This window comes from Engystomops pustulosus, chromosome 4 (genome assembly GCF_040894005.1).
Source record: "Engystomops pustulosus chromosome 4, aEngPut4.maternal, whole genome shotgun sequence".
In the NCBI taxonomy this organism is placed as follows: domain Eukaryota; kingdom Metazoa; phylum Chordata; class Amphibia; order Anura; family Leptodactylidae; genus Engystomops; species Engystomops pustulosus.
Genome location: NC_092414.1, coordinates 90,660,660 through 90,677,544, shown reverse-complemented (window position 1 = coordinate 90,677,544; position 16,885 = coordinate 90,660,660). Strand labels below are relative to the sequence as shown.

The 16,885-nt window shown below is 38.8% G+C and overlaps 1 protein-coding gene across 2 annotated transcripts in view; it reads left to right on the top strand.

Annotated features, from left to right (window-relative positions):
• The window catches only part of PTPRR (protein tyrosine phosphatase receptor type R), a 144,372-nt gene that overhangs the window by 64,051 nt on the left and 63,436 nt on the right, over positions 1-16,885 (top strand). For both annotated transcript variants that reach the window (XR_011854903.1, XM_072146714.1), the window contains exon 6: positions 12,145-12,404. Coding sequence is in view for 1 of the 2 variants with exons in the window: in XM_072146714.1 (XP_072002815.1) it covers positions 12,145-12,404 (260 nt within the window). In the remaining variant the exon portion in view is untranslated. The remainder of the gene's footprint in view (positions 1-12,144; positions 12,405-16,885) is intronic.

Here is a 16,885-nt window from a genome sequence, read left to right as displayed (position 1 = left end):
ATGTAGTGGCAGCCTTAAATGGCAATGTCTCCCTATGAGTCTTCTTGCTTCTGAATGTATACACCTGTTATTCTGGAAAGCACAGCTAATAGTCTATTGAGAATAGGCAACTGTAGAGACTATGGAATCTCCCAATTTAGCAGTTAGTACATTTAGATGACTAGGTTTCATAACCATGCAGATGTATCAATAAGGTATAAAAAAAAGAAGAACTGCACTTTACAAGACTGATGGTTTAGATTTAAAAAAAATAGTTCTTTTAATGTCATTTTATTAATCACACCTGATAAGTTTCAGATATTGAATGTGTTACATATTCACCATCAACACACATACAGTATTGTTATGTTCAAAAATCCAAAAAAGAAAAGGAAAATCCGCTGCATAACCAAAATAACCAGAATAACCAAAAGTTCTTTATTAACCAAAGGATAGTGCAGTGGGATATAAATATTAATAAACTCATAAAACAAAAGGAACTGAGAATTCAAGTACAGCCAGACACAAGAAAATGGTGTCAAACATGATAAGACATAATTAGCCACAATGCCAGGATAGTCCTAGGAGTGTATTTACATTGTCTATGCTACGTTTAAAATCTAGTGTTATGCGTAGAAATCAAAGGCAAAGTGAAAAATTTACAGATGATATCCCTTACCCATGTATAAGTGGTGCTGGCCACCATCATGCCTTCAACTTGATTATATAGAAATGTTCTTCCAATCCAGGGGCAAGGAGAGTCAGGGCCCCATAGCAGGCTTCTGAATGGGGGTCCCCTTCCTCCTTAACTCCTCTCTGACCGCCCACTGACTTTAGATGTTGCTGTAGTTTTCTACTGCTCCCGCACTAGTCAATGGAGCAGGACCAGGCCTCCAGATGTCAGAGACATCCGGAGACCCTAGGGAGAAGGGAGATGCAGTTTATTACTAGTTCTCCCCTCTTCACAGCATTTACTAAGGGTCTGTACGCAGCACTTTCGTCAGGTTTCCCGAATATTTCCATTTTGCGCTGAATTGCCCGAGGATTTTGGCGCACGCGATCGGATTGTGGCGCATCAGCGCTGTCTTTCATGCGCCAGAAATCGGGGGCGTGGCTGTCGGACAACCCGACGGATTCGAAAAACTGTGGAGTTTAAAAAACGATTTGTGTTGCAAGATCATGCCCTCACATGCATCGGGAAGAAGAAGGTGAACTCCGGCGGACCTTGGCGCAGCAGCAACACCTGCTGGATATCGGGTGCACGACCTTAGTGAATCCCGTCAGACCCGAATCCTCATTGGACAACATGCCGCGGGATCGCGACTGGACTGGGTAAGTAAATGTGCCCCATTGTGTTAAAGCAGAGCAATGCTGAGAGGAGCAGAGCTGGCTCTATCGACTCGGCAGTCACATGACAGCTGGGTCCAAATCGGTTAAACTGGTGCACTTAGTTTAATGGGCGTGTGCCACAATCATTTTAAACTTCAGACATAATTGAGGAACCCAATGCGAATCTGCATCGAAACGCCAACTTTTGTGTTGCGGTGGACACAGTGCAGCCATGACACAAAACTAGCACAAACACTACTTAAATACATGTGCAAGCAGTTTGCACATGTATTTATGTCCAAAGCGCCCCAGAAAAGTGGTGCAACCATTTTGATTAATTGTTTGATGAATTTTAGTTAATTGTGTTAATGATTGCATAAAGCATATGGTATTTTTAAATATGACGTATACATGTATAAGCGGTCATGAAGGGGTTAAAAACATACGTATTTGTAAACTCACACATGTGAGTTACAATCACACACATTAATACACACATTTATTTACTTATATACTTACACACGACATATACATTTAGGTTTTTTTTTAAACTTTTCACTGCTAAAATGTTTCACAGGACTATTTACACCTCTTCATTAATCTGGTGTTAATATAGAACTACCGCTTGTACAACACCATGCAAAGTAAAATTTATAAATTGGATCTTTTTCAAAAAGTCTCATTTTTATGCATTTTGAGACTTTTTGGGGGACTTTTTGAAAAAAAATCCCAGACAGAAATTAGACAATGAGAACATTTATTAACCCCTTCCCGCTCTTCTCTGGAGGAGAGCCAAACTGCAATCGGGATACACGGGGTGCCAGCTGTACCTAACAGCCGACCTCCCCATGTAACACCCGCGGTCAGAGTGGGCTCCGCTTGTGGGTGTTTAACCCGTTAAATGCCGCGACCACGGTCAGGCTGACACTGCTAATACCCTGCAATACTAATACATCTAATACAGATGATTGCTTGTTCATGTCGCATGGTGGAAATAGTAAAAAAGTTTAAAAAAATGTTTTTAAATAAAAATATAAAGCAATCCACCAATAAAAATGCTCACAATCCCCATAACATATATATAGACATATAATGCAAAAAGTCTAAATCATAACACAAACCCCACATATATAGTATCACTGCGTCCGTAACAGCCCCACAGAATAAAAGTAAATAATTATTGAACCCGCACAATGAACACCGCTAAAAAAAACTGGCAAAAATTTTATTTTTACCTATTGAGTCCCACAAAAAAAAACAATAAAAAGTGAACAAAAAACATATGTACTCCAGAATAATACTGTGGCAAAGTACAACATGTCCCGCAATAAACAAGCCACCAACCAGCTCTGTAGTCAAAATAGTAAAATTGTTATGCCACTTGGAAGGCAGCGATGCACAAATGATAGATTTTTCCCCACATTAGTGTTTTGTTTGGCAAATTTAGTAAAACATAAGAAAAATTATTCAAGTATGGATTCCCTGTAATCGCATCGACCCATAGAATAAAGATAACATGACAATTGGGTTATACAGTGAACACCAAAAAAAAAAAGTAAAAAATCCAGTACAGAATTGATGCTTTCCTATTCCTGCCCTAAAAAAAAAGTTCCTTAATTTTCAACAATCGGTGATACCAACCCCAAAATGGTAACCCTGGAAAAAGCATCTCATCCTGCAAAAAAAATGCAGTCACTTGGCCCCAATAACGCAAAAGCTAAAATTGTATAGCCTACAAAAAGGGCCAATGAGGAAACGAAAATCCTGGCAACTGCAGGGAACTTCCTACCTCCTGCGACTCACTGTACACCCATAAAACAAGTAATGGCCACATGTGGGGGGTCTTTGTACTCGTAAGAAATCGCATAACAATTGTATGGTGGGTTTTCTCTTTTAACCCCTTAATGACCGCCGTATCGGCTTTTTCGACGGTCATTAAGGGTACTTCTTCTGACGCGTACGCCTTTCTACGGCGGCGCGTCAGAAGAAGATTTCGGGACATCGGGTCCTGCAAGTGCTGGTGTCGGGCTGTGATATCACAGCCCAGACCCGGCACTAACAACCGGGATCGGAAAAACTCAGTTCCCGGGTGTTTAACCCCTTACACGCCGCGGTCAAGCATGACCGCGGCGTGCAAGTGTGTCCCCTGTGGATCGGACCCCCCCGGTGTGCTAACCGGGGGATCCGATCCCTCCTGCCTCAGCCCCGGGTTCCGACAAGTGACCCGAGGCTGTCGGCTCCTCTCTGTGCCGGTTTCCGCCTCCTGGCAGGACCCGGCTGTGTGTAACTCAGCATGCGCAGCATGCTCAGTTACTTACAGTATACACTGCAATACAAGTGTATTGCAGTGTAAAGGCTTGAACAAGTGATCGGATGATCGCTTGATCAAGCCAAGAAGAAGAGAATGTAAAAAAGTTTAAAAAAAAAAAAAAGATTTAGTCATTTATAATTAAATAAATAAATAAAATAATAGTCCCATAATCTCCCAAGTTACACATAAAATGCAAATAAAGTATATAAAACACAAAAACACGTACATATTTGGTATCACCGCGTCCGTAATAATCTGTACAATAAATCTAAATCAATATTGAACCCGCTCGGTGAATGACGTAAAAAAAACTCGAAAAAATTCCTGTAATATACAATTTTTCATTAAACACTAAACACTAAAAATGTTCTAAAAAGTGATCAAAAAAAGTTTCGTTCCCTAATATGATACGACTGAAAAGAACAACTCTTTTCGCAAAAAATAAGCCCTCAACCAGATCTGACAACAGAAAAATACAGAAGTTAAGGCCCTAAAAATTTGTCAATAGTAAAAACTATGCGATTTTCTCCAATATTGGTTTTGCTCAGGAAAATTGAGCAAAGATGAGAAAAACTATATAAATAAGGTATCACCGTAATCGTAGTGAACCAGAGAATAAAGATAAAATATTATTTTTACATTACGGTGAGCAGGGGGAAAAAAATGCTAAAAATCCAAAATAAAAATTGATGATTTTGTTTGTGTCCCCCTTGAAATAGTTAATAAAATCTCATGAATAAGCTTAAGACCCCCCAAAATGAATTATATATATATTGTATATCATCCCGTAAATAATAAGCCCTCATATGTTTGCATTACCAAAAAAATTTAAATTTATACGTTGTACAATGTGACAATACAAATCTGCTGTGAAGGGCGCCTCCATTCATTCTATGCCCAGCCGTGCGCCCATACAGCAGTTTACCACCACATATGGGGTATCGCTACACTTGGGAGGAATTGGGCATCAAACGTTGCAGTGCGTTTCATCATTTAATTTATTCTGAAACTGTCAGTTGTGGCCTAAATGAATGTATTTTCCAAAAAAATTAGAAAGTTTCTAAATCGCTGGTCCATATTGTTTTAACCCATGTGAAACGCTTAAAGGGTTAATAGACTTAATAGAAGTTGTTTTACATACATTGAGGGGTCACGTTTCTATAGTGGGGTAATTTATGGGGTTTACTATTATTTAGGCCTTTCAAAGTCACTTGAAAGCTGAGTTGTCCCTTAAAATGTGAGTTTTGGCAATTTTCATGAAAATGAGAAAAATGACACCTAAAGTTCTGCACCTCATAACATCCTAGAAAAATGAGAGGACGCATAAAATATCATCTTAGCATAAAGCAGACATTCCGTAAATGTAATTTATCAAGCTTTTTGGGTAGTTTTACTTCCTGTCTGGAAAGCAGAACATTTCAAACTTGGAAAATGAAGAATTTTTACAAACTTTTGCCAAATTTTCACTTTTTTTCAGAACTAAACGCAAAACTTATCACTTAAATTTTGTAACTAACATGAAGTACAATGTGTCACGAGAAAACATTCTCAAAATCACCTGGATATGTTAAAGCGTTCCGAAGTTATAACCAATTATCGTGAGACAGAGCAGATTTGAAAAATCAAGTCTGGTCATTAAGCTGAAAACTAGTGTCGGTGATAAGGGGTTAATCTTTTGGAAATGTGTAAATTTTAAGGCTAAATGAACACATAAACGACACAATTTGACCATTTTAAATTTCACCTCCATTTTGATTCAACTACTATGAAGATCTCAAGGGGTTAACAATCTTCCTAAAAGCTGTGTCTGATAGTTTGAGGGGGTGCAGATTTGAAAATGGGTTGATTTTTGATGTTAAATATGTAAAATTTAAAACAGTATTTATCCCCAAAATAGTCAATTCTGAAAATACGGAAAACCGATATTCGATTTGTAAGCCACGTGACATCAAAATAAATTATCCTGACATTTCAAAAATTTTGAAAATGTAAAGTAGGCACATGGGAAATATTATTCACAACTTATTCAGGTGGTAAATATATCTTATATCTATGAAGTTGCGTCCCCACTCAAATCACTATCTTTCTGTGCCTAGCGCACTCACTTAATTCACTAAAACTGCTGCCATCCAAGTCACAACCACACAAGGCAAGCAAACTTCTGCTGTGTCAAGTTTGCCACAAGACCGCGTGACATCTGGTGCATGCGTGTAATATACATATATATAAGTGAGCACACCTGGCACAGAAAGATAGCCATTTGAAGGACATTTCTATATAATTGAGTTCAGGCTGTCCTTACATCACCCCCAGATGAAGTCATGACCTGCTCAAACGTGCGTCAGGGTGGTGGCCAGCACCACTTATACATGTGTAAGGGATATCATCTGTAACATCTCACTTAGCTTTTGTTTCCTATGCATTACACTAGGTTTTGAAAGTAGCTTAGTATATACGGTTGCGAAATTGTGAGAATGGTCTCAGATATTTTTCTTGATTGGTGTAATAATCTCTTAATTTGTTTCCCTTTATATTTGTTTTTTTTAATCCGAGATGATTCCTCTACTTTACCTTGGATTGTATACCTGTACCTACATTACATATGTCACTTTACATAGGGGTCTGGCAAGTGTAAATAACATTTGTCAGCTTAAATCAGGTTCAGAATCTGTAGCAGAAAAATGTGAAATGTGCTGGGGGCTGAATACTTTGTCAGTTTACTGTAAATCATAATGCAGAATTCTGAGAATTCATACAGCTGGCTTGCCTTCTAGTGCTTTCTTAAAAATTCCATGTTATCCTTTAAAACTCTGAGTTTTTCACAATGACGATCCATCATGACTCTTTTATGATCTATTATAAGCCTAGAAAAAGCTGGGACAGAGGGAAAGACATTGTGACCAGTGTGAATAAATCCTTACTGTAAATTACTTATATTAAATATTACAGATAAAGGCATACATGAAGTAAACCATTTCAGCTTTAGGAAAGGGGATCCTGCTGAGTTTGGAACACCATATGTGGTATGAACCCCATTTTAGAGCCCTTCTACAGAATGTACGAAGAGTGGTGGGATAATCTGAATTATGCATCGGTATTATGCAATCTTTAGTTCTTACTACGAGTCTGAACAGCTCTTATGTCCATATCTCTAAAAAGTCATGTTTGTTTTCTAAAAAATGATAGCTTAGGGCAGTTTGTTGTAGGACCAATCTCTTTATCTAAAGGTGCCCCAAGAAACACAAGTTCTTGCATGTGCTTATCAGACATAAGCATTCCTGTATTTCCACATGGGACCATGTAGACACGTCTTTAGTATGTTTATAAACCCCACAAAAGGATCTGGAAGTCAGGGTATTCAGAAGATGCAGAATTAAAGTTAAAAAGTTGACATTTTTGAAAACTTTAGTCACCTTGGTCCGGGTAATGAATTCTTCTAAAATCTTATTGCAACTCTAGTGGAGTTTATTTAATTCTAGAAAAACATAATTCAAAAGACATGATTGGTATAAATCATTGGGACCCTTTAAGAAATAGATGTAGCATAAGAATCGTGGCTCTGTTTTGAATAGTAGCCACAATGCTGTTATAAAGAATGTTAAAACCACAGTTTCTATGTACAATATATTAGAGAACACAGTAACTAATGTAGACATGGATAGATTTATTCAGCAATGTAAATGAAGCTTAGTATACTTTTTGTCCATGATTAAGTCATAATATGAAACAGGGTACTAGAGGGTACTAGAATAAATGCTGTGACAGATGCGCAGACGGAAGCTTTCACAACAATATTTACCCAGGTGTTAATAACAGAACAGCTTGAAATGCCTCTCCTCCTCCCCTCCTTTCTGCAGATCAGCTGTGACGTCTGCTGTAAACCTATACATTTGCTCTTCCTGGATTCTGGGCTAGACATCTAACAACAATGTCACAGTATGATATGTATCTGTGGATTACCTTACAAAACAAGCCTTGAACCCTATCTTCCTCTACCTGCAAAATGGCTAACATTTTACTCAAATCATTGACACCTTAAACAAAAAGGTTGAGACAATTTTAATTTGATATATATCTTCTCACTTTTTTATATTGGACTTTATGCAATGTTTTTAAGTTTCTCTAAAAAATGCTCTCTTAAAGTATTTCCCCTATATTCCTACTGAAGATAAAAACAAACAAACAAACAATTTATAGGGTTAACATGTACAGAAATTGAAATTTTCTCAGATTTTCTTTTGCTCGCATATTCTTTATTCTGAACAGCAGGAGCTAAAGTAATGGTAGAATAAAGACCAAAAACTAGACGAAAAGAGGGAAATCCATGCCAATAATGAACTTGTAAAATAGAGAAACTTTATTGATAACAAATTAATTCTTTAAAATGTACTAAAAAATTCCAGGAGAGACAATGCATGAACAACCCAGGTAATGGTACACAGCTGTATATAGAGCAGTACAAAGGGAGCACTGCGCCTAATGGCAGTAATGTGTGCTGCACCACATAACAAAAACTCATGCCCAAACACAGAAGTTAAGCAGATAAATACTACAAATAAGCATGCAGTTATTTGAAAAAATATCAGACCCAAACATGGATCTACCATTTGTTACATTTTTAGTGCACTAAAGTGCAACTTAAGCCATGCCCTCATTTACTAAGGACAACCCCTTTCCAAAAATACCACATACCTTTTCATACTTTTCATACCTCTGCAAAGCATATAATATAAATTTTGGTCCTAATTGCACTACAATTCTAGCGCAGTTTTTTTAAAATTATCTCTACCAATGTGACTGGGGCTGGTAAGGGCAATATAATTGAGAGTTCTAGGACTGTGACTAAGTAAGATGATTAACATCACTATGGCGCACATAAACAGCCAAAAATACAGTACAAAAAGTATTTCCATGTGCTGTGTCTTATATAATCTGCAGAAAAGACACATAAATATAAATAGTTCTATAAAAAATGTTACATTTAAATGGAATGTCAACTGATATTCCAACTTTATATCACATGTCCAGCTCTATTACATACTAAATACCTTTTTACCATTTGATTTGCTGTTGTTAACCTCAGAAAAAAGATATTACACAACTTCTCTAGCATTCAATGTGTACTTCAGTTGTGTAAATTGTATATCCAGACAGCAAGATGTGTTTATGTCTCTTAGGCAAGTGAAAGAAATTTGTCATAAGTTCTACTTGAGTGAACATCTGTGGAACGCTACAGAAAAACAAAGTACCTGAAAAGGTTAAAGACAAGGATCTAAAAATAGAATGTCCTGTGCTGCATGATGTCTGTAGTTAGAGGATGACCTGGGTGTATTGAATGAACACAACCATTGTCATGCAGTGGGCGATTGCTTTCAAATGGCACATAATAAATCCAGGTAGCAAGATGCACCTTCCACCTACAGACACAAGTCAACTAAAAATATTTCACATAGCACAGAAGGCATAGTCCTTCTCTATAATAAAATGTAGTTAGACAATGGGGCTTATTTACTAAGGTCCCGCGGCCACATTTCCATCGGGTTTCCCGCCGTTTTCGGGGATCGCACCAGGGATTATGCAATTGTATTGTGTCACAATCGCGCCGGCTTTCACACGACACAAATCGTGGGGGCGGGCCAACGGATGATCCAACGGATTCAGACAACACGCGGGATTTAACATTTAAAATTGTGTCGCAAGATAAGCACTTACATGCAGCGGGAACAAGGTGAACTACGGCAGACCTGAGCAGGGAAGCGACAGATGCAGGATATTGGGCGCACTCTGGTAGTGAATCCCGGCAGACTTCATCCTCATTGGACATTCCGGATCGGGGATCGTGCAGGGACCAGGTAAGTAAATGTGCCCTAATATATTTAAGCTTGGAAAAAACACTGTATTCTAGCATTGTTCTATAAAGGAATTAAATCCATTGTGCCCAGCTTTAGAGATAGACAATACTTTTCAGTTGATGTTTTTTTCTGCAGATTTTGATTAAAATACATTGGGTGTCATTTACTAAGGGCCCAATTCGCATTTTCCCGACGTGTTACCCGAATATTTCCGATTTGCGCTGATTTCCCCAGAATTGCCCCGGGATTTTGGCGCACGCGATTGGATTGTGGCGCATCGGCGCTGGCATGCATGTGACGGAAATCGGGGGGCATGGTCGAACGAAAACCCGACGGATTCGGAAAAACCGCCGCATTTAAAACAAAAAATCTGTCGCTGAGCTTGCACTTACCTTCACTCAGCCTGAGCCAGTGAACTCCAGTGCGTTCCGATGCTTTTCAGCGCAGCAGCGCCACCTGGTGGACGGCAGAGGAACTACCTTAATAAATCCCGGCCGGACCCGAATCCAGCGCAGAGAATGCGCCGCTGGATCGCGAATGGACCGGGTAAGTAAATCTGCCCCATTAAGCTTCATTATGTGAAATTAATATTTTACGTTAATATATCTAAATTTGTAATATATCTTATCATAGCAAAATGCCTACAGTATATTTTAGCATGTTGGCTAAACTGCTCATCTCATAGCCTGATCTTTTGTGAGGAGTGACAGGTAGTGAGCCAGAGTTCTTATAGCAGGTAACAGTAAGATATGTGTCACTAGAGCTTTATGCTCATCTACCCTGCTCAATTATGCTGTATATCCTATTGTCTGTTTCTTTTGCTTGGCTCATCTTCCTCCATAGACCACTATGAACTGAAGATGGATCTAAGCAGCATTCTTGGTAGGCCGGAGAAGGTTGATTAAATAATAAAGAAGCAGTTTGCATCAAAAGATGACATTAAAGTAATTTTAATTAAACTTTACCTAAAACTCAGGTTCTCCTACCAATTACTGCCTTTGGCCTCTAATCCTTCTGTTAACTCTTTCTGCTGGACAGGAAGTGCTGAGGCTCCCATGACCCCTACAGGCAACTACAGCCTTTAGCAGTCACAACAAAAATAACTGATTGTCACATAGCTGGCTCATGTGATGGCAGAGACCAGTGCTTTTGAAGTACTGGCCAGTGCCTCTATGTAAAATTGCTCTTATTTCCCTTTAGATTTTTCTGCATTAGTTTTTGTCAAGGCATTTTACCTATTTTCTATATTGTATCAATTATGTGCAAAATGATCAGAAGTGGCACCCAATTTCTTCAAGATATTACTACTACTACTCTTACTACCCTTAGAAAAGCAGAGATATGGTTACATCCAGGTACAGGATTTCTGGTGGAATCTGATCATGTCCACATGCATAGAGAATCAAAACTTTTTAATAGAGGCCTCTATGCACAAAGTTGCCTACATAAGGACACCCGACTTACTGACAACCCTAGTTACAAACAGACCCCTCTGCCTACTGTACACCCTGATGGATCTCTCTGGATGCCATAATTTACTGAACTTTAGCCCCAGGCTACAATTTTCAGCTTAAGATTGTCACAAGGTGTTTGCAATGAAGCTTTATTGTTAATACTTGTTCCATTGACAACTCAAAAATTTTTTAATCCTATTGTCACAGGGGTGAAAAAAACACTTTGGGTTACACTTACAAAACATACCCATTTCAACTTAAATACAAGTTCATCTTGTGTAAGTGGAGGTGGCTAAAAACACATGATATTGGTACTGAAGTTAGCCCTATTAGCTCAAGAATCTCAGAAGAAAGTTTCTAGATAGATGAATTGATGGCATCCCATCTTTATCTATCCATGGACATCATAGGGACTAAAATTTGCTTCCTGCCTTTTTGTGCCCTGTATACCATTCTTACAGTGACAACTAATTCTCCCCAATTGTCCAGTTCCTTCTCAGTGATACTCAGGACATAGAGATTAGGGTTACTTTGAATTCTTAACCAATACAGTACATATTAAAAAAAACATCCAAGAGATGTACACTTCCACATCAGATGACAGATGCCCCTTATTGCACCTTTGGCAAATATCATCTTTTCTCAATCCTATCTTCACACACTGCACTTGAACAGAATCATGTTGCCAACAGCTGGTTGCAAATATTGTGTTATATAAGAAAGCTCACTGGAAATCTGTACAAAGTGTGACCAAATGTTACCAAGTATTTTCTAATACTTGTCAACTATATAGTGCTACCTATATCACAACAGTGTCATTTGGCTCTTTATGTGTATTTTGAATAGATTTATAAAACACATCCATGTCATAATATTACATAGTAGATCACCAATATATTATTCATTATAGAGGCAAAACAGCTACTTTGTAAAGCTATAAAGTAGTACTTGTAAAGATTTAAACATCATATTCTTCCTTTTGCTCTGTACCAACCTAACAAAGATATCTTATATAGCCAACTTTACAGCCATGTATACAGGTTCTATAAACAGAAACAATAAATTAAGCCTTGCAATATAGAACACAAACCTCCTACAGCACAAATTATGGAGCTTTTTCTGAATGCACAGCTTTGGTTTTTTTGTGTGTGTTTGCTCTGCTTTGTTTATACAGTAGGAGGAGAAAATTGTTGATACTCTTTAGTTTCTATCTCTGTAGGTACTCTACAGATTAAAAGAAAAGATCCAGTTTTCATTGAGTCAAGACAAAAAAAAACAAGAGATACACCTGTCACCTCTCTCGGTTCAGCCTACACAGTCTGAAGCAAAGCATTCGAGCAGTATGGTTCATCCTGAACATATCCCTAAAGCGGTGAATGTTGTTGTGGACCCACACTGCCCAGGAACCTTTGAGCTCAAACTTCCAGTTTCTGCAGGACCATCCCCATTTAAGATGAAACCTGTGGGCCTACAAGAAAGGTAAGCAGTTTCTTTACACATTGCGTAATTTGTTTTTCTACTAGAACCCATGTTTTAAGAGTGATGGCATGTGTTTAAATGTTTTTTCTTATTGCATTTCATTAGAGATAGATAGAGATAGATAGATAGATAGATAGATAGATAGATAGATAGATAGATAGATAGAGTATTTATTATTATGTAGTGCTGGCATATTCTGAAATGCTATATAGAAAGGATACTTATTCAGAAGTTTTTTGTGCTACAAGTCATGCAGCTCTTTATACTGTCCCCGTTATCAACAAGAGTGGCCTTCACAGATTTCATGGCAAATTATAAATTAAAATAAAAGCTAACAATTCATCAGGATGAATCACGCTGCTGGCACAGGGATTTAGAAGGGGATTGTGCCGCATGCAATCGGATTTTGGCGTCGGCTCCCATGCGACAGAAATCGGGGGACGGGCCGTCGGATGATCCGACTGATTCGGACAGAGCGCAGGATTTAACTTTAAAATTGTGTCACAAGCTATGCACTTACATGCACCAGCAGACCTGAGCGCACACTATGTAAGTGAATTGCGGCAGAGTCCATGAACGTCGGACACTCCGGATCGGGGAACGCACAGGACCTGGTAAGTAAATGTGCCCCAATGTTGTAAAAAGACTGAAAATCATGTTCGTTTTATAGGTTAATAAACCAAGTGTTAGTTTATGTTCTACTTTTTATTTGACTTTTTTCAATGGTGCAAATGGAAGTTATTATTAACCATGCATTAACATCTTACTTCAGCGTTTCTTATATTCCTTATATACAAATATAAGGAATATATATAATATGTATTTTTTTTACTGTATGATAGCTTTGGTTTGTTTTTTGTGGAATGGGTTGTATTTTTTAATTTTACAAATAATGAATTGGGATAGTATAAAAAAATTGAGTTGTTTGTACAGCACTCATATGATGTGTCTTCTTAAAGGCATGCTCCATCTCATTATAGAAGAGGTCAGACGTTAATATAATCGCTTTATATCTGATAAATCATTTTAACAATAGACTTCAGTACTTAAAGGGGTATTCCCACGAAGACAAGTTTCTTATATGTACTCAGGATAACAAAATTCTGTAATTCACTGTTATTAACAAAAATACAGCATTTCACAGATATAATTCCAAACTGTCTCTATCAGTCCTGCTGTACACAATTTCAGTTGCCCCTAGACACAACCCTGTAACTTCTGACTTAGGGTCGGGTGGCCGCCATCTTGGATTCCTGTGTGAAAGCCAGGCCTGCTGAGTTTCTGTGTCTCTCTGCTCTGAGCCTGTAGCCTTGCCCCCTGCACGGGGCTCACACTGATCACTTCCTGACGGTATATCTTGAGCAGAAAGAAGCTGCAAACTACAAGCTACAAGGAGATAAGTGATCCAGGGAAAGGGGGAGGCAGGCACATTTCTGTGAGAACAGAGATGTAGCAGAGCTAAAAGTGTAACAGTGTAAAAGTCTGTCAGCCTCTGTGTAATAGGCATCTCACGCATCTCTCATCTGTCTCATCTCTCTTTCTATGTGTCAATGTGTTAGTATAATGTCGGAAGCCACATGAAAGTGTATATTTACCTGCACCGTGATAATCAAATCACATTTTGAGCTCACAGAACTAGTTGGATCATAATGAATCTGCTTAGAAAGGCCCTAACCACACCCTGGAATCTTACACTGACAGCCAAGGGAGTGATAGGAGCTAAAACAGCAAAAACACTGTAAAGTAAGTAAATAAAATTGTAAAGTTAGTGGTTAAAATGATCTTTATTGTGTAATTATCAATAGGGGATTGAGATGTGAGAACTTTTAAGTAGCATTAAGACCTCTGATATTTGGTGACAACGTCAATACCTTTAACTCTTTGTGATATTTCTAAAAACATTACTGAAGAATTTTTGTAGTGCAGCAAAGCCCATTTTTCAATTGAAAAAGGGCACTGCCTGTTGGAAACATATAATACATCCCACTCCTAACAGGTGTCCTTGTTAGCAGATAATTAAAGTACTGGTTTGGATTTTGGTAATCTGACTGTATAAAAGAAGTGTTGTTCAGAATTAACACAAAAGAGATATAATACAGTATAGTACAAAGGTATCTGATACTTGGACTTTCTTCTGTTTACGTGGCTCCTAACATTGTTCAGGTGGTGACACACCTGTTGACATATACACATACTGAACCTCATAGGTCATGTAAGAGACACACCTGTGTTCAGAAATTATAACAGTAAATGTGGAGTGTCAAAAGTCAAAGAATAGTAAATAAAAAACACATTTCTATGAAAAGTATCTAAAATATAATTCGAGCATCATCAAAGAAGTATAAATTCAAAGCCAGTTGTTAATCCAGATGTTCCGTACCTATCAGGACATGACATTTCTCGAATCAGATACCATTCATTATTTAAATGATCATATAGAGAACAGATGTATAGAACAGAAGCACTGCAAAACATAATAGAAGATGTAGCATTAGAATCAGCGTAGCATTGTGTATCATTTTCTATTACTTTCATTTTGAAATACATACTGTATTAATTTAAGGAGGTGATTTGCCCTATGTATTCATTAAAATTATATCAGGAACAGTAGTTCTGTGTGTACTTTCTGGAGCTGTATTTCCCTCCTCTAAAAAAATAAATAAATCAGTAAAGGAAGGAAGCACAGCAATGGGGAACATTTACCTAGCTCTGTGCGCCAGTTTTCTGTCGGACTTTGCACATTCTGTTTAACGCAAACTGCTTGCACAAGTATTTAAGAAGTGTCTGTGCCACATTTGTGTCGCACTTGATCCTTATGTAGCGCAGCTGCACTAGGCATCATGCAACACAAATTAGGGCGCATTCCGGTGCACAGTTGGGTGCGTTCCGTGCGCCAGATTTAAAATGTAAAGTCCGCCAAAATTGTGTTGCATGCCCCATTTTAATGCTGCACCAAAGAAAAAGTGGTGCACTCTGTCGGAGCAGTGCAGGGGGCGCCAGATTCATGAAGAACCCACCCCAAAAATTCTGAATCTGGCACCCTTACCATACACAGGCAAACTGTCATCTGCATAATGCTAGTTGCCAAATAGTAATAGTAGCTGTTAGGAAGGCTTATTCCACCTGCTAGCTTATGTTTGAATGGAATAGATTTGTTCAAGCTGGGAGGTTTGTTAGCCCACACATATTTCGTAAGCGACTGATTGCATTGACTTAAAAAAACATTTGAGAACCTGGATTGGAACAGTGCTGAACAATATAATAACCTGGGTAAAAGAAGCATCTTAAATGCTGCTATTTTTCCCCAACCATGAAACCTCAACTTTAGACAATCTTAACATTTCCCCTTTGAGGGGATCCAGCAGGGAGACATAGTTGTGTCTATGCAAGGAATTAAAAGGAGTAAAGGTAGAGATGCCCAAACTTTTGTTTGTTGAGTTTGCACAAGTAGAGCTTACTAGAGTGTTTTATAATATCCATGGCGGCTTCTAAGAAACTTTAGGGATCTGTGAGATGATTGTCACGGGTTGTCCCGCAACCCATATCACTGGTCGTGGGCTCACCGGTGCCCCTTTGTCCCCGCCAGCGCATCGCCTGCGCACCTTACCTGTCCCGGCTTCTACCTCCCCGCTATCCACTGCACAGGACATTAATTGGCGCTGATCATTTACTGAAAACTCATATAAGCCTGCCTCTTCCTGTAGAATCTGCCAGATCTTTGTGCTACCTAGCCATTGTGAAAGTCTCTCAGCGTTTCTCCTGTGCTTTGTGTTCCTGCGTTTCTGTTCCCGTGCCCTGTGTGTTCCTGCGTTCCTGTTCCCGTGTTCCTGCATACCTGTTCCCGTGCTCCCGTCCTTTTCTGTTTTTTCCGTTCCCATCTGACTGGACCTCCCGTTGCTGACCCCGGATTGGACTTGACTTTGCATCTCTGTCACCTGCCCTGACCTTGTGCCTGAACCTGACTACGAGACTGTCTCCTGCTAAGGTACCTCAACCCCGGCTGCCACCGCAGGTGTTGGCTAGTACCACCTTGTGCTGTGTTCCAGAGGATCCAATGATCCCAAATCCTGACAAGGATTATGTTGTCTGCATATAATGAGACAGTGTTAGCAAGTCTGAGGGACTGTGTCAGGGGTTCAGTGGACAGTATAAAAAATCATGGGGAATAGGGGACAAACCTGTCTAGTTCCTTTATTATTAAACGTGTCTGAGATGGCCCCATTTCATATGATGTAGGATATTTAGCATTCTCCTGGTGTTGTCTTGTGCCATTCTGCCCTTCACAAATCCCATTTGGTCCGCTTCAACAAGATGAGAAATCAGTGGTGCCAACTTCAATGCCAGGAGTTTTGAATAGATTTTATGGTCAAAGTTTAATAAAGATATATGTCAGAAGTTTTGCGGTACAACAGGGGGTTTTCCCGGTTTAGAGTAACCACCAGGGCTTCTTGATTTTCCGCTAGAAAGGTACCCGACACCAT